The sequence below is a fragment of the Marmota marmota genome, unplaced genomic scaffold, assembly GCF_001458135.2.
Source record: "Marmota marmota marmota unplaced genomic scaffold, marMar, whole genome shotgun sequence".
Lineage (NCBI taxonomy): Eukaryota > Metazoa > Chordata > Mammalia > Rodentia > Sciuridae > Marmota > Marmota marmota.
Window position 1 is genome coordinate 25033438 of NW_025999982.1, and position 23269 is coordinate 25056706.

The window sequence follows — 23269 nt, forward strand, 5'->3', positions numbered from 1 at the left end:
ATAAAATATATATATATATATATATATATATATATATATATATATATATATATATCTGTTTATATGATTATGTATGTATACATTTACAAACACACATACACACTTTCAATATAGAATCAGATGGATTTTATTTACTTGCTAGAAAACAAAATTCATGTAAAATCTTCCTTCCTGTTTAGTCTCATTACAGAGAGGCAAAACAGTAGCATAGTAATCAATAATTTACCAAAGATTTATCTTTATCTTAATCAAGTGTTTACTAAGGTAGGAAAAAAATATATATGTATGTGTGTGTGTGTGTGTGTATATGTGTGTGTGTGTGTATGTGTGCCTGGCTGTGTATCTAATACTGTTGGCAGTTAAGGCCTAATCTGAGTTTGAGAAAATGCATTTTATAGTATGATATATTATTTTTATCACTACTAAATATTTTTATTTTATTTAATTTTGTAAAGAGATATGAAAACACTCAAAGTGGAGGCAAACATGATGGATCACCAAGAAAGTAATAAGAAACAGGATTCTAAGTAACAGGTAATATTAGTAAATTAAACCTAATGGAAACTTAATAGAAGGAAATTTGTTTTCTATTGGATTTTCATGCACTTGTGCTGATATCTAACAGGCTCATAGGGAAAAGGGAATCCAATTTAAAAATTTATGAACAGCAAAAAATGTCCAAATATGTAGGGATGAAAACATATTACCTGTTTTAGAAGATAGGGAGATACTACCTGAAGATTCATATAAAAATTGGACTAGAACATTTCTCCAGCCTATAGAAGCTTATAGTTTAGTGAGATAAACAGATTATTCAGTAAAATACATTAAGTGGTGAAAAAGTATTTAACTTATTGTAGGAATTCAGGAAAATTCTGCTGGAGAGACAATGACTGATAAAAATATTAAAGCATGTGTAAGGGCACAAAGCACACTGTGTGTGTGTGTGTGTGTGTGTGTGTGTGTGTGTGTGTACACTCCTGAGGCATTTTGTATATATAGCAAGAAGAATATTACACAATATATAAAGCATAGAGATTATCATGTGTCTTTTTATCTCATATGCAAAGAAAATCTAAATCAATTTGGAACAGAGGAGCAAGCTTATCTCATGACCTGATGTTTTTGTTTTCAATTACATGTAATTATTTTCCAAAGATTTATCTATTTCTTCTAAATGCAGCCAGAGAAACTAGAGGCAGCACTGGCAAAAATGCATTCATTTCTGAAATTACACAGTATAGAGTGACTACAGTTACAGAAATGCCCGTTTTCATTTATAGAGTGGACTATCAAACTATTCTAAAACAGTATCCATGTAGGGTATTTTGCTCAAACTCTAAATACTTATCACAATAACATTTTCTGCACAATATATTATTTACCAAGTTTGGTGGCATTTCCTACTATAAATTCCTTCACTTACAATGTCTCATTAATAGTTTGAAGAAGGACCTCCTAAATAGTTTTTAAGTATTCCTGTAGTCAGACATGTGTTTGAACATTTCATTTTTCATAATAACATATCAAACCATAAAATTAGACTATCATCAAATGATATTACTATACCAATCCACCACTTCCCAACAAATTTTCAAAGATACTTTATGATAAATTTCTACAAACAGTAATTTCTCCCAAACACAATTTTCACACACAGAAATTGCTATCACTTTATAAAATAGGAAATGATGTAGTTCAGATGTGAAATAAATGATTTCAAACATTAAACTGGATATATTTCTTGGCTTATTATTATTTTGGGGGTGAGGTGAGTTGTTTAATATCACTGAAACATTTCAAGGAATAACCAGGATTCTCTTAGATTTGCAGATAATTACTTGAAATTGCTTCAGGTAAGAGGATCAAAGTGAAATAGAGCAGCAAGATAAAATGAGAGAACAATACAATGGGTGTGATTAGGTGATATGATTGAAGAAAGAAAAGAGATCCAGCTAGGGAATTAAAGGAAATGAACACAGACATAGAAATATTCTATAGAGGATGTAAAATGTGAAAAGATTTGATAGCAGCCTACACAATGTAATAAAGGGGATGAAAATGCAGAATATATGTTTTGTAAAGAGGGGAGGTGATTATTGATTTTTATGAAAATAGAGGAGACATCAGACCATGCAACTGGATGGTTCCAGAAGAGAGAAATCATAGCCAATGTTGGAAGGACAGTTCAGATGAGCTTATAAATGTGACCATCCATGTAACAGGTAACTCCTGCATGTGTTAAACATTAAAGTCTAGATCAGTACCTTTGCTTTATCTCTCATCGATCCTTTGCCCAGGATAGACATTTTAGCACCTGTTTCTTCCTGTAGCCTCTTCAAGGAGTTTCCTCTTGGTCCAAGCAATTTCCCCACAAAATTGAACTAGGAAACAAAATCAATAGAATGTCTGTTTTAGGGTAGAGTAAAAGGATGATTTGCACCAAGAATAACTGAAGGGTTAAATGTTTTTCAAACTTTATAATTGGGAAGAGTTAGGCCATCCAGAGATGTAAAACTCTTTCAGACTCCTAAGACCCACTTAAAAAGGGATACCTATTCCTAGAGAAATGCCAATATCAATACTACATTAAACATGTATACTTACCCAATGGAATAATTACATCACACTTTATGGAAAGAAATTTAGATATAAAATTCTAAAGGAAGATTTTTCTCTCCAAATAGATTATCAACTGAATTATTTTAACCTAAGACGATGCACTTTCAAAATTGCAAAAGTTAATATTTAAAATTTATTTGTAAAATAAATTGTAAAGTTTATATTGTTAAACTTTGTTAATGTCAATAATATTATATAACAAATGTCATGACTGGGAAGAAAAGCACTCGATTTTTCTTCAATCTTATATTCTCTGTTTTAGAGTTGCTCTTAGGATCATCAAATAAAAGATGTGAATATATAAATTTAAAAAGACTGAAGTAGAATATATACACACACACATACACACACGCGTTTGTGTAAGTGAAAAATTGTGGGACAATTTGCTTATTCTTCCTAAAACATGAATAAAATAGGCACATTAAGAGCAATTCTCAGTTTGTATCTCAACTACTTAAAAAATTATCAATTCAAACGTCCCAGATTGTCATACATGCTATAATTAATTAATTTAAAAACACAAGTAGATTAAAATGCACACAAAGTATGTTTGAGCATAAAGAAGAAACATAAATAGAATTAAGTGATTACTAAGTCAGCATATTTCTATGTCTTAAAACCATGATCCCCAGAAAGAAGTTTGTCATATAAAGTAATTTCTTGAGACCTGGGGTTTGGGGAAACAATGGGGAGGGGAGCATAGGAAATAGCTGCTGACAGACAGAAATTCTCTTTTAGATAAGATGAAGTTATTTTAAAATTGATCCTGGTGAACTTTGTCAATGAATTTTGTACAACTTTGTGAATGAATTAAAAAACAATGGATTATATATTTTGGTGGGTACATATATGGTATGTGGATTATATTACAGTAAAGAGATATTTAAATATATATATTATTAAAATATTTTAAAAACAAATACATCCTATCATAAAAAGTGAAATACTACCTAAGCTCATGTTAAAAACAAGGATATTTACTCTTAACACATTGATTCAATATTGCACAGGAGTGTTATTTGTTGTATGTGTACATAAACAAATAAATAGTGTAGTCTAGTACCCAGAAAAATTAACCATAGATTATCAATTTTCAACAAACAAGGCAATGGAAGAAAAACTGAAAAGTCAACAAATGGTGCTAAAAAATTATATACGTATATGAAAAAGAAAAGAAAAGAAAGAAAGACGGAAAACAAAATTAGAAAAAACAACCATGGAAATATCTTTTATATCTTACTTCACATTTAGGTAAATAGGCAAATCTTACCTTAAGATTTTTTTGGGGGGAAAGGGGTAGTATTGGGGATTGAACCCAGGGGTGCTTTACCGCTGAGCTAAATTCCCAGCAATACTCCTTTTTAATTTTCCAACAGGGGTCTCACTAAGTTGCTGAGGATGTCCTCAAACCTGTGAACCTCCTCCTTCAACCTCCAGAGTCACAGTGATTAATAAATGGACCCCTGCATCTGGTAATTATTTTCAGCTTGACCATAGATCTAAATGTAAAAGCTAAAATGATAAAGATTCTAGAAAGAAAGCATGAAGAAATACTTATTGTAAACTTAAACTAGGGAAATATTACTTAATTGGTAAGCAAAAACACACATACACAAACATACACACAAACACAAACACAAACCTGCTATTCCAGAAATCCATTAAAAATTGAATACAGAAGTCATAGATGGGGGAGTAATATTCCCCTTACATGCATCTGATAAATTACTAGTACAGAAAAATCTGTAATAAATTCCAACAATCAATAAAAGCACACATACATACAATCCATACTGTCTAAAATTAAAACAAGACTGTAGCCAAATGATGACAGAAATGTGGAATTATTGGAAGAATCACTGTTACAAGATACAAGTACCTTGGAAATAAATTGGGCAGTTATTCATAAAGTTAAGTGTAGAGGTCCATTATTACCCAGGAATTCTACTCTTCAGTATTTATCCAAGAGATATAAATATGTTTACAAAATAACATGTACAAGAATGTTGATGAAATTTTATTCACAACCAAAACTAAATCAGAAATAAACAAATGTTCATCTTAGGTGAACTGCCACAGTCCGGCTGCAGCAAAATAACCGGGGTGGGGGGGGGTGACGAACAACTTGTATACATTGATACAGCAGGAGTGGGAGCCGTTTATTGTAGGACAGGAGGGGTATATATACATTCCACACAGCTTATCTTAATTAACATAAACTAGATACAGCAGTCAACCAATAAGGAATCTCCACACTTAATGGCTTGCTGGCATTATTTCACAAACCACTCCCCCTGATAAAATGCCAGGCACCATGTTGACTTGTTTACAGACCCTAACAGTGAACAAAGGAGTTTATACATAACTAGAAAAGAAATTAGTCCCTGGATGACATGACATGTATGTATCTCACACATACTTGAGAGAAAAAAAAACAGATTCAAGAGTATATCATGTTAGATAATATTATGCAAAATTTTAGGGGCAAGAGTAATATATAGTCTATTAGAATTCACAATAGTGGTTGCCTCTTGAGAATAGAAGGCTGAGTGGAACTGGCTTGAGAGCACCATGAGAACCCATGTGGGGGAAAGGAATTGTTTTGTTTTGTTGGAGATGTAGGTTACACTTTCCCTAAAACTCATCAAGTTATACTCTTAAGATTTGTGTAATTCCTCACATATAAATAGTATTTCAATTAAAAGTAGAGAAAAGGGAATTAGGAAGCTGACAAGCCACATAAATACTTTAAAAACTAAGATCCTGGTGAAATGTACTAACAGAAATTAACCAGTCCCACAAGCTGTACAGAGGAATCTGATGAGGTTTATAGGAAATATATTATTCTTAACTATGTGGACTATTTCTGAAAAATAAATGGGAAATATTCCCTAACTCATTTTAGCAGGCTAGTATAACCTTGATACCAAACAAAACTAAATCAGAAAAGGAAATTTATAAACTAGAGCCACTCATAAAACACAGTGAAAAAATCCACGTCAACAAAATAGAAGTATAACTAAGATTTGTTGGACATATAAAGAATACATCACAACTGAAATATGTTTATCATAGATACACAAAATAGTTTAGGATTTATAACCAGTAATTGTAATTTGCTCATTAAAAAATAATGTAGAAAAAAGTCCAAATTACATTTTTGGAGAAATATAATTTGATAAAAATTCAAATTTAATGATAGAACCATCATCTGAACAAAAAAGAAAACTTCCTCAACTCATAATAAGATCTTTACTCAAAATTAAAAAAAATAGTGGACATAAAGGTAAAACAATATTGGAAACAAGGTATAAGTACATTCTTGGTATCTTATGCAAGCTCAAAGATAAAAGCAATTGAAGAAGGCAAACTTAGAAAAATCAAAAAGAAAAATGTAGTTTATACAATTATACACACATATACACACAAAAAAAGCTTATTTTCAAGGATTTTATTAGTAAGAAAGCTTAGCAAGTTTTCTTATAAAAATCAATTATATATTTGCATTCCAGTATCATATAATTAGATAATAGTTTTCATAAGAGACACTATTTATAATAGTTCCAGATATTCTAGAAACAAATTTATTTATGTTCAAATCCTTTGAAAAACATGTGAAATACACTCCTAAAAACATCGTATACATATAGTTTTAGAAATATCATGTTTATAAGATACTAAATTTATGATTGTTACAGCAGCAATACGAAATTAATATGTTAAGAAAGGAAGATTTACGGAATGCATAATCTAACTGACTATCCATGATAAAAAAAAAATCGCTTGATCACAAAAATCTAAATTCTGGTACATTCTTCATCACTGAAATAGAAATAGGGAAAGTACAACTTCATTAGAAATTAGACATAAATCAAACCAAAGATCATCTTAGACACAGTATGATGATAAAAATGAAGACAGATACAAAGCATTGGTCAGAATGTGACTCCATGGGTATTTACACACTCTACTTCTGGGAATATAAATGGATACAACAATTTTGGCATTATTTGGTAAATTTGTAAATGCATTTAACCTATATCTCAGCAATGGGGGGAAATGACAATCAGCTCAAGAATAGTGCTCTGTAAACCTGAAAGCATGATCAACATTGCTGACTATGTGTCCCAACTGTTTCCCAAATCCATTTCCATGTACACTTCCCTTTGTTTTGGACTTTGTCAGTGTTAAAAAGTTGTATGCGATTTGGAAGGTGAACATGAATTGGTGCCCACGATTATTGACAAGTCCTGAATAAATCAGACAGGAGCTCCAAAGACATGGAGGCAGAAGCCTCACAGACCTGTCCACAAGCTCCCAGTTCATGAACTCTGCAAACTTTCAGACTTTACCCAAATTCCTGTTCTGTGTTCATGATCAGCTTCAAAAAGTTTTGTGGTGCTCTGGTTTTCTATCCTGAGATCTCACCTCTGTACTGCCTATTAATGACAACTTTCCTGAGGTCCTTCTCTCATCTTTTCCACCTGTTACATTGACTCTGAATTATAACTTGTAACCATTATATATAAAGAATGGATTTTGTATGCCTGTCAGAATCCTAACTTGTACAGATGGCTAAGTTAAGTAGATTATTAAATACCAATAAATTTGAATTATCCATGACTATATGAGATATCATTAATAAATACAAGAAATAAAGTTTTGAGTGAAAAATTCAATCTTTAGATGCATACCACTGTTTATGTAAAACTGAAAATAAGTGAAATTAAACACCATGAATACATGAATTTGTACTATATTTATTCTCCAAATAACAGGGATAATAAACACAAAATTCTGGATCTTGTTAATCCTTGAGAATGGGAAGTAGGAGATGTTGTCCAAGGTAAACACAGGTAATAGGAAAAAAAAAAGGGTAATGTTTTAGACTTTAACTTATGGGGTTCAAAGATATTCATTTATTTTCTTTTACATTCTATATAAAAGTTACACATATTCTCTTGTATTTAATAAATATTTCATAATGGTTATAAGAAATTGTATAAGAAAAGTGCAGAGGTATAAAATTTGACTGGATTACTCCTTAGTTCTCTGTTACAGAACTTTCTTTTCCTTTTATTGATGATAATAAAACATCTAACTCAAAAACACCAAAGAACTCAAAGTGATGTCTCCACTGGGAAAGCTTATGATTATGAAAAGAGACAGCACTTCACAAAATTCTGGCTGAAGACAAGTTATTGACAGAAAAAAATACAAGGTCCCTACTCTACGGATTTTCTGTTCTTTTCCTTGGTTTTTGTGACACATTTCACACTTGTAATTTAACACAGTATTATTTCTAATAACCATTTGAAATGAAATTGTCTTTAAGCAAAAACAGAAGCATCCCCTTTAATTAATTCATAAGCTCGACTTGTTGAAATGAAACACTGATTCACAACAGAACAAAGGTGCTATATAATCAGATCTAATCACAGAAATCTCTGAGGGATTTTGGAGACGATGTTTCTTTTATGAATCTTATGAACCATATATGTGTTTTAAAATTTATAAATGCACAATGTATCATTTTCTTTTACTAACAGGTATTTAATACATTTTAAGTTTGCCTACAAATTTTTATCCCTTCCACAGTACCTGGAGTTTCCAGAGTCAGCACTGAGAAATGGTTCAGAATACTTTCTTTGGACTTGGATACCATTTCTATTTGAGATTTAAAACATCAAAGTAATTATGACGCTAGTTACATATTTTTGTTTATGTTTTACTTTTAATAATTTAGGAGAAACTCTGAAAATAGTCAATATAAAAGTTGTTCTAACATGACTGTTTTTCCTCTACTTTCATCCTACACTAAGACCCCTTCAAACAAACACAATACACATAATCATGACAGGTGAATTATCAATTCACTAACAGCTATTGCTTCTAACCTTTTATTTAATGCAAACCCCTTTAAAATGCAGAAAGTAAAGAAAACACTCATAGTAATGCCTTCAACATTTAACCAGAGTTTAGGTCTTTAGATTCTCAGATTCTTAAGGCTTAATAGAGTGAACACAGCTGTGTTTTCAGGATATTAAATATCTTCAAATAATTTAAAATTATTTTATTCACATGTAATTCAAGAAAATCAAATTTGTGTAATCAACCATTTAAGTCATTTCATAGTTGTTTTGTAATACCACGTTAAAAAATCTTTTGAGCAACTTTTAACCAAATTTATCCAGATTTCAAATTTATTTCTATAACTAAGTATTTAAATTGTGCTATAAGTGATATCAAATAAAATAACATTTTAATAAATTTGAAAATCAAAAAATAATTGATGGCAAAACAAGTACTCATCATAAATTTAGGGCCATTTTAAAAAACCCATTTTAGCAACATTTTTACCATAGTAAACATAAGAACAGTTTAAAATTATGTGAAAATAGACTTAAATAATATTGGAAATAAATGTTTCTTAATTAGCCAGTTCATTCTCTAATTATAGGACATACTGGAATACCTCATCAGTAGCCTCTGGACTTTTTTTTCTCATGAATAAGTCTACTTTCATCAATACTCATGAAATAACACTTTAACTTGTGACATTTTTCTGGTCACATCTTAATAAACTAATTCTAGTAATTCTGTCTATTCTTATAGTTTGGATATGAGATGTCCCCTGAAGAGCTCATGTGGCAATGCAGGCATGTTCAGAGGTGAAAATAACTGAATTATGAGAGTTGTAATCCAATTTATAAACTGATCCATTTGATGGGTTAATAATTTGAATGGATTTCTGGGTGATAACTATAGATAGGTGGAATATAACTGGAGGATATAGGCCACAGGGAGCATGGCCTTGGACTATATCTTATCCCTGGCTCCTTATATCTCTTTCTGCTACTTGGCTGCATGAGCTGAGCAGCTTTCCTATGTCTCACCTTCGATCATGGTGTTTGACTTCACATCAAGCCCAGAGCAATAGAGTCAGGTGGCTATGGACTGAACCTCTGAAACCATGGGCCCAAATTAAACTTTTCATCCTCTAAGTTGTTTTTTTGTCACATATTTTGGGCACAGTGATGAAAAAACTGGCTAACACAGAAGTTAGTACTGAGAAGTACCAATGTGGTTCAGAAGCCTTTGGAACTGGTTTGTAGGAGGAGTTTGGAAAAGGTTTGGAAATGAAGACTAAAGAAGATTTTAAATGCTATAATCTGAGCCTAATGCATAATTCTGGTGTGAACTCAGATCAGAATGCTGATAGGCCCTGTATAGCAAAGACTGTGCTCATGAAGTTACAGAGAAGAAGAAAGACTCTATTGTAAATTGGGACTAGAGGCCATTTGTGTTACATTCTGGCAAAGAAACTTGTCAACATTTTGTTTATGTCCTGAGACTTTATATGAGGCTGAATTTAAAGATGGTGGACTAATTAATCTGTTGGAAGAAATTTTAAGACAGCACAGCATTCAGATGGTGTCATTGGCGTTGCTTGTGGCTTTTAGCCAGATTTACTATGAGAATTCAAAGCAAAAAGTAGAGAAGAAAGATTAGGAAAGCTCGCAGTTGAAGAAGCAGCATATGTAAAATTAGGAACAAGAAAAGTGCAGTTGCTGAAGACATTATGGCCACTAGAGAGAAACTATGTACTTTGTAGAGAAGAAAAATGCCTTAAGGATCAGGAAGATCACAGCTGAAGGTTCAAGGGTGAAATTTTCTTTGAGAGTACAAGGGCACAGAGCACACAGGGGTGCCTAGGAAGTTGATTCCCCAGCATTTGTTTCACCATACAGAGCTGTGCAGGCACTCAGAGGCTGCTACAGCTATGGCCCAAAGGAGTCTAGCTACATGGCTGTAGACCTCATTTTCATTCATGTGGTGCTGGTTCTACAGGAATCGAGGATTCTAGAGTTGAGAGTTCATAGAGACTTCCACCAAGATTTCAAAGGTTGGCCTGAGAGGTCAGGCAGGTTCAGAATTCCTATTGGCAGTCCCTGAGAAGGCAATATGTAAAGTTTTGAGAATGAAGCCAAAGCTTGGAATGGACAATGCCAGTTACATGAACTGTTTGCCGAGGAAAGACATTGGCTGTTCACATAATCAGCCTAAGACACAGGTGATATGGACTGAAACGGGTAAGGGCATAGGGGTGGGGCTGCACAAGCCCTTTGAAGATCACATTGCCTCAGCATGTGCCTCAGTTGCTGGATATGGAACTACAGGATTTGTTTTCCTACCTGTTTTGGTGCCATCCCTTCCTTCTTTCAATGGCCATATTCTTCCCTTTGGAATGGGAATGTTTACTCTGGGCCATAATACATTGAATGTCACTAACTCGATTTTTATTTTTACAGGGACTCACAGATAATAATTTGTGTTGAGTCTCAGAACAGACTTTGGACTTTTGAACAAAGCTATAATTGTTTAGAATGTGAGGACTCTTGGAGATGGACTAAATGCATTTTGTATAGGAAGACAGACATGCATTTTGGGGGGGCTGGGGGATGAATGTTATGATTACCCAAAAGGTCACATGACAATGCAGACATTTTCAGAGATGAAATTATTAGATTATGATAGCTATAACCCAATTGAATTAACCCACTCTATAGATAAAATATTCAAATGTATTACTAGTGGTAACTATAGGCTACCGGGGTATAACTGAAGGAAATGGGTCACTGGGGACATGCCACTGGGGAGTCTTTCTTTTTCCTGGCTCCTCAGCTCTTTTGCTCACTATTGCTTCCCCTATCCCTGGCCTCTCTCTTCCTCTCTCTCTCTCTTAGCTGTCATGAGCTGAGTATCATTCCTATGCCATTCACTTCCACCATGATCTTGTCTCTCATCTTAATCACAGAACAATGAAGTTGGCCAAACATGGACTGAACTTCTCAAACTGTGAGCTCAAAATAAACTTTTCCTCCTCTAATTTGTTCTTGTCCAGTATTTGGTTACAGCAATGAAAGAGATGACTACAACACTTCTCAAATAAGATAAGCAATTCACTTCGTTTTACTTTCATTTCATTTGTGGGCACTGGACTGTATCCACTTGGGGATGAAAGGGCATTTTGCTCACTAGTGACACCTGTGAGAAATTCCTAAAGAGCCAGGAATGTTTCTTCCTGTTTGGCAAATGTCTCTGCACTTTCATATGATTGACACAAGTGGACTTAAATTTGCTTGTTTAAGTCTCAATTATTTCTTGTCCTTTTGCCTTACAGTGCTTCAAATCTACTTTCATGTCCATCCTGTTTCCGACTTCAGGATGAGTCCCCTTCCTAATCAGGAGAAATTCATATATACACTGGTCTGTGCTTTAGAAACTTGGTGTAATATCAATCTTTATTTAGCTAAAATTCTGTTTGCTGCTATTAAAGCAAAGTAAATAATTTTGTGCAGATTGTGCAATGAAGAACCATAGTTACAGATCATAAAACAATATTCTTCTAGGACAAATACAAAGATTATGACAATACTTCAGGTACTCATCTTAGAAATCATCAAAGAACACTGGTGAACAAAAGAATAGAGTTTTGAATATAGTAGATCAGAGTTGTATTTGATAAAAAAATCAGGTTGCATTTTTAGAAATGGAGCAATTTGTTTGGAATGTATATAAAACTTGCTGGAGGAAACTACTTCCAATTCAACATAATAGATAATGATGAATATTCAAGAAGCAGGAGATCAGAACAGAATGTTTCAGAATTAACCATTAAATATCAAATATAAATATGTTTACTGAATAAGATATGCTTATGTAGCCATAAGTAAAATCAAGGATGTAATTAGTAAAACAGTGCCTCTCTACACACATTTTTTTCCCACCTAGAATTTATTAAATATATGGAGAATTCAAATTGAACCAAGCAAGCAAAACCCATTTTCTTTCTGGAAACTTTCAACTTTACTGAGGGGAAAATGGTGTGTGTGTATGTGTATACACTATTATAATTACACAGGAAACTGATAAGTGCCATAAAATAAATACAGAAAAAGTGCTATAAGAATTCAAGGGGAAAAAGAAAGAACTAGTTACTCTTCTGACAGAGGTTAATATCAAGAATATATGAAGATCTCAAAAAACAACACCAAAAAACTAAATAACTCAGTCAATAAATGGGCAAATGAACTAAACAGACATTTCTCAAAATAAGAAATACAAATGGATAGTAAATATATCAAAAAATGCTTATATCTTTAGCAATCGGGGAAATGCAAATTGAGACTGCACTGAGATTTCATCACACCCCAGTTAGAATGGCAATCAATAAATACTGTTGAGAATGTGGGAAAAACAAATCCTAATACACTGTTAGTAGGATTGCAAATTAGAACAACCACTATGAAAATCAGTATAGAAGTTCTTCAAAAGACTGGGATTGGAACTAGCATATATCCCTGCTATACCACTCCTTGGTATTAATCCCAAAGAATTAATGTCAGCATACTATAGTGATATAGTATATACCCATATGCATAGCAGTACAAGTCACAATTATAGAATCAGTCTAGATGGCCATCAAGAGATGAATGGATAAATAAATGCACACAGTGGAATTTTATTTAGCTATCATGCTATTTACAGGAAAATAAATAGAATTGGATATTAGCTAGATTGAGAAAGTCAAGGGTTGTATGTCTGATCTCATATAAGAAAGCTAGAATGGAAAAAGGAAAGAAAAGAGACCTCATGAATATATAAGACACACAAGAACCAGAAGAGGAAGGTAATCAGAGGAGAAAGAATGGGAGGGAAAGCAGAGCCTGGAAGAATAAAACAGACCAAATTATGCTTATGTATGTATGAATATTTTGAAACGAATCCCATTTTTATGTATAATAATAACACAACCAAGAAAACATTAAATGATGAATTAATAAAAATAAAATTAATACAAATAAAAATTCAAAATTTTAAAGAAAAGAAGAAAAAGTAAAAACTGGTTCTGCTATGGGAAAGCTAGATTTTTGTTTTGTTTTCCCTAAGCATTGAACAGGGTAGCAGAATCTTGGCATAGAAAAAGGCAGGAAAATCATCTATAAATGGGAGAAACATTTGGGAAAGATGCTGTAAGTAAAAGAAAAAAAAAATAACTGAGAAAGTCCATTAAAAGCTGTTTAGTGTAATCTTGATAAATAATAATGGGGGTGCATAATTTAGAATGCTAGCCACAGGAAAAAGAGAGAATGCACTTAGTATTCTCAACAAGACTTCTCAAGTATTGAATTACACAAATATAGAAGTATAAAGATGAAAAGATATTTATGCCCTTTCTCACCAATTTACACATACACTTCTCTAAGAATCATAATACATTTTATACACAGATAATTAAAAAGATAGTGTACCTTCAACAAAATTATGGAACATTGGATTGAAAATTTTTAAGAAAAATTTGTAATAAATTTAATTGTAGGTGCACTGCAAACAGGGAAACCTAGCAGCTCTGTTTCAGAGAAACTGAGAAATAAACTTAAGTTGAATATATATGCCCAGGAATGTCCTCCACAGAAGCACTACTCAATGTCATAAAGTTGCTAAGGGAAAGGAATAAGAAAGGAAATCACCTTAGAGGAACTTAGGGGACACTTATGTTTAGAAGATAAACAAGAAAGAAAGGCAATGAATTAATTCCTGGAGAAACCGAAAAGAATCAGAAAAAAAAAAAAAAAAACTCAAGGAAACATTTTTGTTTAAATTGCTTAATCTATAAATATGTATCAAATGACAATTCTGTGCCAAGCACTCTGCTAGGAAATGTCTGCATTCCACAGCAACATATGACTGGAATCATCCAGAAACATTTCCTGGGAGAGTATTCAAGAAAGAATGTGACATACAGTAAAGAGGTATGACAAGTGGGAAGTTGGGGTGAGGGCAAGAGACAAGAAGGGCATTAATGGAGACATTCCAGATTGAAAAAATGTTATGTGAGAAAACCAAGAGCGTGACAAAATTGATAAATGGAAAGAGATTCCCTTTGAAAGGATAAGATTGTTCAGGCCCTTAGGGACCCTATTAAGAATTTTGGTCTTTGGGTAAAGGAAAAGTGTTCCAGTCACAGGCAATGGACTGGATGATAGGCTGGGTGTGGGCGGGAGGTGAACTGCGGTGTGATCATCACCTACTTTAAAAGTACCTCCCTGATGACAGTGTGAGGAATAGAAGGCAAATGCAATGAGATGGAAAACCGGAAAATCATGCTAGCAAAGAATATAGATGGTGGCAGCCAGGAATTTAAGATGAACTTGAACAGTTCACTAGATTTGGTAGCAAGGAATAATTGTGATTCAGGGCTAAATTACAACCATTATGATATATTTAATCTCACAACATGTTAAAAGATAAAAAAAAGTAAAAGTCAATACATATATGAACTAGAAGCATTTAAAGAAAAATGCTTATTAGCACAAATATATAAAAAAGAAATTACTCTTTTGCTTGTCATAAGTTCCAAAACCCCATCAATGCTTGAATTTGAAGAAAGAAGACATTATTGGAAAGTAAGAATCAATTTATAGTAAGTATAAAAATGTGGGTCCTTTGAAATGTGTTGATGAGACATACCTTATGCTTAATATTTGTCTCAGAAGTTTAAAAAATAGTATGGTCTATGTTAAAATCATATACTTAACAGAAATGCCAAAGAAACTTGAGAAATGATTAAAAATAATTCACTATGAATTTTAATGAACACAGTTAATGTACCATTTGTATTGTTATAAATAATTCTACACCAAGCTTTGGTACTTTAGTGTGTGTTAATCATATTTTCCTTTCAGAGACAACTAAAGAGTCTGTGGTCATGTTTTAAATATTTTTCACCCTGTATGGAACATTTTAAATGTCTTTGGAGACACATCTTTGTCACATTTATACAACTCTAGTAGCACTTTCTCCAACTTTAAATTTATCTTCATTTTTAAAGTCTCCATTAAAATATAAACCATCAAGCTGGACACAGTGGTAACACACCTGTAATCCCAGCATTTTGGGAGGCTAAGGAAGGAAGATCCCAAGTTCAAAACCACCTACAGCAACTTAGCAAGACCCTATCTCAAAATAAGAAATAAAAATGGCTAGGGACATGGGTTGGTGGTTAAGCACCTCTGAGTTCAACCCCTGATATATTAAAAAAAAAAAAAAAAAAACCATCAAGTGAAATTATCAAAATTAAAACACAACTCTAATCTTAAATATAACCCACAGCTGAAACCTGAACTCTAAATTGTTCTGCAATTTAGAATAAAAAGGTCTAAATAAAAAAGTAGGTAATTGAATGTTTACTCAGCACAGTGACAAAATTCAGTAGCTGCAAAACTATTATTATCTCTACTTTGTTTGTTATTTTAATGCTTAAAAATATGAGCTGGAGTTGTGGCTCAGTGGTAGAGCACTTGCCTGGCATGTGTAAGGCCCTGGGTTCAATCCTCAGCACCACATAAAAATAAATAAATAAAATAAAATAAAAGATCCATTGACAACTAAAACATTTAAAAAATATATTTATTTGGCCTCCAAAATGGTCATGAAAACAACATATTAATGTTAATTGCATTCTTAGGTATTTTAGAATTTTATTTTTTTAAATAAGCAACAATGGGTTATCATATGTTATGTTAATGTGTTAACATATGTTAACATATGTTAACATGTTACATTATGAAAATGTGCCATAACATTTTTCTCTGGCACTGGATGAAATCCTTACTTTCCAAAGTAAATCTTTTCTGTAAATATCACATAACATAAATTGATTGTAAACTGTCTTCACATGTGTAAATTAAAGATACTTGTTCCTCTAAAGGACTTTTCCATCTCTACAAAATGTCCTAATACACATATGTGCTCTGTTTAATGAGAACACTCCTCCATCAAGGAGGCTTCATGTGCTTATGCTACAGGTGTCAGGCACTGTTCTAGGCACTAGGAATACAAAAAGAACTGAAACCAATGGGGAATCACATTCTTTTTTGGGGAGTGGGATACCAGGGATTGAACTTAGGACACTTGACCACTAAGCTACAAACCCAGCCCTATTTTATATTTTATTTAGAGACAGGGTCTCACTGAGTTGCTTAGCATATCGCCTTTGCTGAGGTTGGCTTTGAACTCATGATCCTTCTGCCTCAGCCTCCCTACCCTCTGGGATTAGAGGCATGTGCCACCACACCTGGCAGATCACATTCTTAGTGTGCATTTATTTCAGACTTACACATATTTAAGTAGCCAATTGCTTTCTGTGTCCTGGACTGTATTTTTAAGATTCAGCCTGCCTAAAAATTAACTATTGTAGCAATCACTATTTTCTGTACATCATTATATTTTTAAATATGCCTTAATTTACTAAGTAATAGGGTGGAAAAAAGATATTATTAAATTATTTCATTTAAATGCTGTCATTGTACTCAATCTTAGAGAAAGTTGTCTTTCAAGTTTATCTGTGTTTTGGTACTAATTTATTTGTGCTATTTTTATTTGCAAAACTAGAGTTTTAAATTGTGATATAGTGTAAAATTTTTGTTATTTTTGTTGCTTGTGCTCTTGACAACCTTACACATCACTGCATGATTCATATTTACTTCCAGGGAATCTTACAGTTTTAAATCACACATTAAGATCCATTTTGAGTTAAAATTTTTGTATGGTGAGATACGGCTCCAACATTTTTATATATATATACATATATATGTGTGTGTGTGTGTGTGTGTGTGTGTGTGTTTAAAAATTTAGTTTCACATCTCCAAATTTGTTTTACATTTTCAAAATTTTTTTTTTGGCCATTGTATTTCCATAGGAATTCTGGGTTCAGCATGTCAATCTCTGAAAGACACAATGAAATTTCGCAATGAAATCCCAGGTTGGATTTGCAATGAAAATATCATTTTAATAACACTAACATTCTACTACATTAACAGGTGAGGTCTTTTGCAGTTATTTAAATCTCTTCAAATATCTTTCAACAATGTTTTTTAGTCTTGTTGAATATATTCATAGGAATTTTTATTCTATTGATGTTATTATAAATGGAAGTTTTCTTAATTTTTGGAACATTCATCACTTTTTGTTTTATAAAAGAAATACAAATGTTTTATATATCAACCTAGTTTTCTGCAAACCTGTTAGAATCTTAATCAGTTCTAATAGCACTTTTATTAGATTCTTTGAATTTTCTACATATAAGATCTTATCATCTACAAACAGAACTATTTCTCTTTCCATTTCCCCCCCTCTATTATCTGGGTATCCTTATTTTCTTGTATAATTGCCCACCACATAGCATCCAATGTAATGTGTAATAAAAATGATCAAAGTTGACCTCCTTATCTTATTCCTGATCTGAAGGAGAAAGCAGTCAGTCTTTCATCACTGAATACAATAGTAGTTGTGGGTTTTTCATAGATGCCCTTTCTCAGGGTTAGGATGTTCCTTTCTGGTATTTGAGTTTTGTTTTGATTTTTAATAATAAAAAGATACTAGATTTTGTCAGATACTTTCCTTGATTAGACTGAGAAGCTGATAGGGTTTCTGTCTCTCATTTAGTTAGTACAGTGCATTTCATTAATTTATCTATAGCTATCAAGCTAAAATTGCTTTTTTGGGATATCCTTCTCTATAATAGTATATAATCCTAGCCCAATGCTAGATTTAACTTGTAGTATTTTGCTGAATATGAATATTTCTATCTGTACTCATAAAGGATGTTTATCTGGAGCTTCCTTTTGTTACCTTTTCATGGTTTGGCATCAAAATCACACTGGCTTTGTAAAATGGATTAGGAATTACTCTCAAAATCTTTGGAAAATTCATTCACACTTGAAATTGATTCTTTAATTTTATGTTTTGAATGTTTTTAGAATACTCCAATAAAGATACCTGTATGTGGGATATCTTCATAGGAAGTTTTAATTATCAGTTTTATCTGTATTTATCATAACTTTTTATTCAGGTATTCTATTTCTTCTTCAGTTGTTTTGTTAGTTAATTGGTGGCTATACAGTTTCTCATGACATTCCTTCCTAATATTTGATATTATTTTAAGGTCAGTAGTAATATCCCCACTTTTGTTCCTGATTGCATTAATTTTGACTCTGTTTCTTAATGAGTCTGATTAAATATTTACCAATTTTGCTGATCTTTACCATTAAACAACTTTTGATTTTGGTGATTTTTAAATTTTTAAAACTTTATTCTTATTTCCTTTATTTTGGTTCTAACATTATTTCCTCTCTTTTGCTTGCTTTGATAGTTTGTCCCTTTTTCCCTCTAGTTTCATAACATGGATGTTTAGTTTAATAATTTGAATCATTTATATTTGTAAATATAGGTACATATTATGATCGCAGAAGGGCACTTCTTGATTGTCAATGCTGTTCTATTAAATCCTGTTCCCAAATTCTGTTTTTGTTTTGTCTTATTTTTAAAATTATGTAGCCATCAATTAGTGTCCGCATACTTGTGTACAATGACATGTCCATTATCTGCTAATATGGCCTGCTTTTCCTCCTGAACAGAACTTCTGACCCACTGCAGCTGAAGAGGGCATGGGACCCACTTTTCTTATATTAACACCCCTATTCTGTAAGTGTGGATCACAGCTGACTCTGAGGAAAGGCTATGACATGCATGAAACTGGACTCCTTCAGGAGCAATCAGAGCAGAATACGTGGCTGACTTGAGAGCATTCAAATCAGGCTCACCAATGCAAAGCTGAACCTTCACTGACATATGGTGCTTAAACAGTGGCTAGCCACATATTCTTCAAATAGTAAATTAGGATCCACTTCAGCCATGCTGGGACGTCTGACTTATATAAAAGTGAGACAATAAATGTATGTTGTTTTAAGCCACTACATTTCTGATGACTTGTTATGCAGTAATGGAAAACTAATATATCCCAAAATAAACACCCACTGGCTTTATCACTAATTACTCATTTAATAATCTTAGAATGACAGTTTTATTACTATCTCACCAGTATGATTACTGCAAACAATTATTTTTTAATTATATGTTATCTTCCTTATCTTCACATTTTGGGATCCTTCAGCTGAAGTTTATCTTCCTGTAATGCAAGCTAACAAGTGTACAGGAATCTGTATTATCCTACCATGTTAGCCTTTCTGAATTGAGGACCAGAAACTGGTAAAATGGGCCAACACTTATAGTGCTCACTATAATTATACGTAGCATATAGCCCCGTCTCTGACTTCAGTCCTGCATTTTCCATCAGCCTCCTTAAGTTCTTGTAACTAACATATCCAGTAAATGTAGTAAAACACAGGCCAACCAGTTCTTGAACTATTCCATCTTTACTTATGTACCCCATTTTGCTTATTGGCGCTTAATATTTATTGAACTGTATTATTAGATATTTGTTTTGAGTTTTTATCCTGCAAAAAGATTCCTTTTGGACTTACTGAGAGTCTACATTGCTTCTCTCATTTTTATTAGGTTGATATATTTTCCAGCTCTCACTTTATTTATACTAATATTATTTAATATTTTCTTAACATGAATATCGTTTTCAAATTTTTGTATTTTAAGATAGGTGCTCATGGCTAAATATGTCCACCTAGCTTTATGACAACTTCTTAGTCACCATATGTTACAATATGCTTTTTTCCTTCTTTTAGAACTGCCATTAGAAATAAACTAAATATTTTCATTATATCCTCCAGGACTCTAAAACACTTCATCATAGATTTAACTTTTCATTTCTCTGGTCTTCATCCTCCAAGATTATTTCAGACTATACAGTTAATTACATTTGTTCAAATACATAAATTTTGCTGTTTAACATATTCCCACTAATTTTCTCTACTTTTAAAAATATGCTTTTTATTATATAATTTTGATTTTAAATTATTCAATGAGAGTTTGTGTGGGGGGGATTAGGGGTTGCGGGGAGAATCAGCAAGAGAGAAAAACTGAGAGAAAATGAGACAGGAACCTGGATTCTGTGAATTTCTTAGACAGTAGTGTATTTGTGTCTGTGTATCCTCTTGTTAAAGCCCGAATGCTTATGTGCTCCCCAAATTTCCATGTTGAAAATTAACACCCAAAGCATCTTACCATACATTTGTACATATAGCATCATTACAATGGTATTTTTTCTTTCTTTTCCAGTAAAATGACTTAACAAATATTGCTAAGAAAATTTGCATCACACCTGTTTTACAAAACTCCTATTTTCCAGTTTTATAATTTACTCTGAGCATATAGTACCTTGACATATTTTATAAACATAACATGCTCCAATCATGAAATCCAAGTGGTTGAGAAGTTTTAAAATGTCTGACTATGTTTTAGAACTCTATGATCAATACCATAAAGTAACAGACAACTAATAGATGTCATTATAAAAATAGTGTGTGTGTGTGTGTGTGTGTGTGTATGTGTTTTACTTTATCAAGGTCCACACAAATTTATCAGAGACACAAAGCTTTACCAACAAGTATGTTTTTATTATTAAATGTGTAAATTAGTTTTAATCAAATTATCAAATTTTATAATTAATAAATATTTTCATCTTTAGATAGAAGAATTTTATGATTATTTTCCTCCAAACAAAGGAGAAATTGCTCATTATTTGACTTCTAAAAGTAAAGCATTCAAATTTGTAATTTATTTCATATTAGAGAAACTGAGAAAAAAACTACTATGTGATCACTCATACACGATAAAACTCATGACAGAAACTGAAAAAAAATTTACTAAATTCATGCAAGTGTGCATGAAATGTAATAATTATTCTATACCTAAGATCTAATATTCTGAAGAAAATTACACCACAGAAAGCACATTTAAGGTACTTTGTGTTCAACTTCCGTGGAGTTAAAAGGTTTTAAAGTGCTTTGATGCAAAATGGCAAATGACATGTTTTAGAGACAATCAATAATTCTGCATTTGCTACTGAAAGGGACCATTTGTGTGTGTGTGTGTGTGTGTGTGTGTGTGTGTGTCATTGTTGGGAGACTTGCTCTGAGAGAAAAAGCCATCTATATTTTTAAACAATTTCTTCAAAAAATCGTTAACATATATTGTACTTTATAGTTAAACTGCCTTCCCAACTGACTGGCAAATGATAATGTGGCAAATCCTACTAGAATTATCTAGGGCAGTATCTCTGAAAAAAAAATTGCTTTAAATCATGAACTAAGCACAAATAACAACTCAGAATTATCCATAACTGCCTGGCTACTGAATAAATAAGTCTTGGGTTTTTTTGTGTAAAGAAATGTATTTCATCAGGTTTTTAATTTAATGCTATGGTTATTTTTCTCTTTTAAGTAGAAAGTGCTTTTTCTTTTATTTTTCTTTAAAAGAGAGAGAGAGAGAGAGAGAATTTTTTAATATTTATTTTTTAGTTTTTGGTGGGCACCAACATCTTTATTTTATTTTTTTAATGTGGTGTTTAGGATCGAACCCAGTACCTCGCGCATGCCAGGTGAGCGCGCTACCACTTGAGCCACATTTCCAGCCCAGAAAGTGCTTTTTTCATGAAATTGATTAACTTTATTATGTAAATAATAGTGTACCAAATCCATACGCATATGTATCAAATAATTTTAGTATTTTTGTAAAATACTACAAGAATGGGTTTATTTCAATGAAGAATTACCAGAACATGCTTTAGAAATAATGTAGGCATCTAGCTACCATCTAGCTACCGTCTAGCTACCCATCTAGCTCTTTTGTGTAATCTGGGATCATATTAGAATTTATTGGAAAAAAAAAACTACAAGCGTATTTTACACTTTCTGCTTCAGAAGATTCTTAGATAAACTCAATATTCTATGCACAATTATAGAAAAACAATATACAAGAGTACAGGATTTTAATGGTACTGGATTTAGTTGTTGAATTTCAAACAATCAAATAAACAAAAAGAACTTCTCTGAAAAAGTGAAAATTTAATCGAACAAATTTTATCCAAATAAATGTTCACGAGAGCCGCAGGCGCTTTGCTCCCATCTGCTTCCTCTTTCGCTTCGCTCCGGGCAGAGAAGCTGAGTGTGTAATCAGCAGTGGATTGTAAGTACCCGAGGCAAAGAAAGCTCAGTGAGCCCCGCCTTTTTTTCTTTTTTTTTTTTGAATATTTTTTATACAGGGAGAGTTTGTGGATTGGGATTGTTGGCGGGGCTGCGGTTTCTGTGCCGAAAATCCACTCCGCGGGAGCCGCCATTTGCTTTCTGCTTGCTGTCTTGATGGCTCTGTATACATTGTCCGGCAGCCGCACCTAGAGGTTGGAGCTGGGCTGCGTGCCGAGCCCTGTCCTCCGAAGGCTGGACTGCAGCCTCGAGCGCCTCGGTGGCCTGTTCGCCGCTGCACCTTCGGGCAGAGCCTGCTCTGGGGTCGTTCTGCACCCCCGTGCCAGGGGACCTGTGCTCCGGAGGAGGGGGATGGAGAGCCGTGGCAGCAGCCGCTTGGGCCCCAGGGGCGGGGCACCGGGCTGAAGAGCTGCGGAGGCCAGGGCGGCTCTGCTACGGTCGAGGACGAGCGCAGCGCCCGTGAGCGCAGCCCAGAGACGGAGGCGACGGCGGCAGGGTTTCATTTCTAGAAATCTGGACTGGAAACAGAAGCAGCAGTTTGTATAATCCCGAGAACTTGCTTATGCCAGGAAGCTGTAAGGGCAACATGAATATCACTGAGGAGATCTTACGATGGGTGGCTGTGC

The 23269-nt window shown here is 33.2% G+C and overlaps 1 protein-coding gene across 18 annotated transcripts in view; it reads right to left on the reverse strand.

The window, feature by feature from the left end:
- The window catches only part of Khdrbs2 (KH RNA binding domain containing, signal transduction associated 2), a 585248-nt gene that overhangs the window by 363792 nt on the left and 198187 nt on the right, over positions 1 to 23269 (reverse strand). For all 18 annotated transcript variants that reach the window (XM_048805602.1, XM_048805589.1, XM_048805605.1 and 15 more), the window contains exon 3: positions 2268 to 2384. In XM_048805602.1, coding sequence (XP_048661559.1) covers positions 2268 to 2384 — 117 coding nt within the window. The remainder of the gene's footprint in view (positions 1 to 2267; positions 2385 to 23269) is intronic.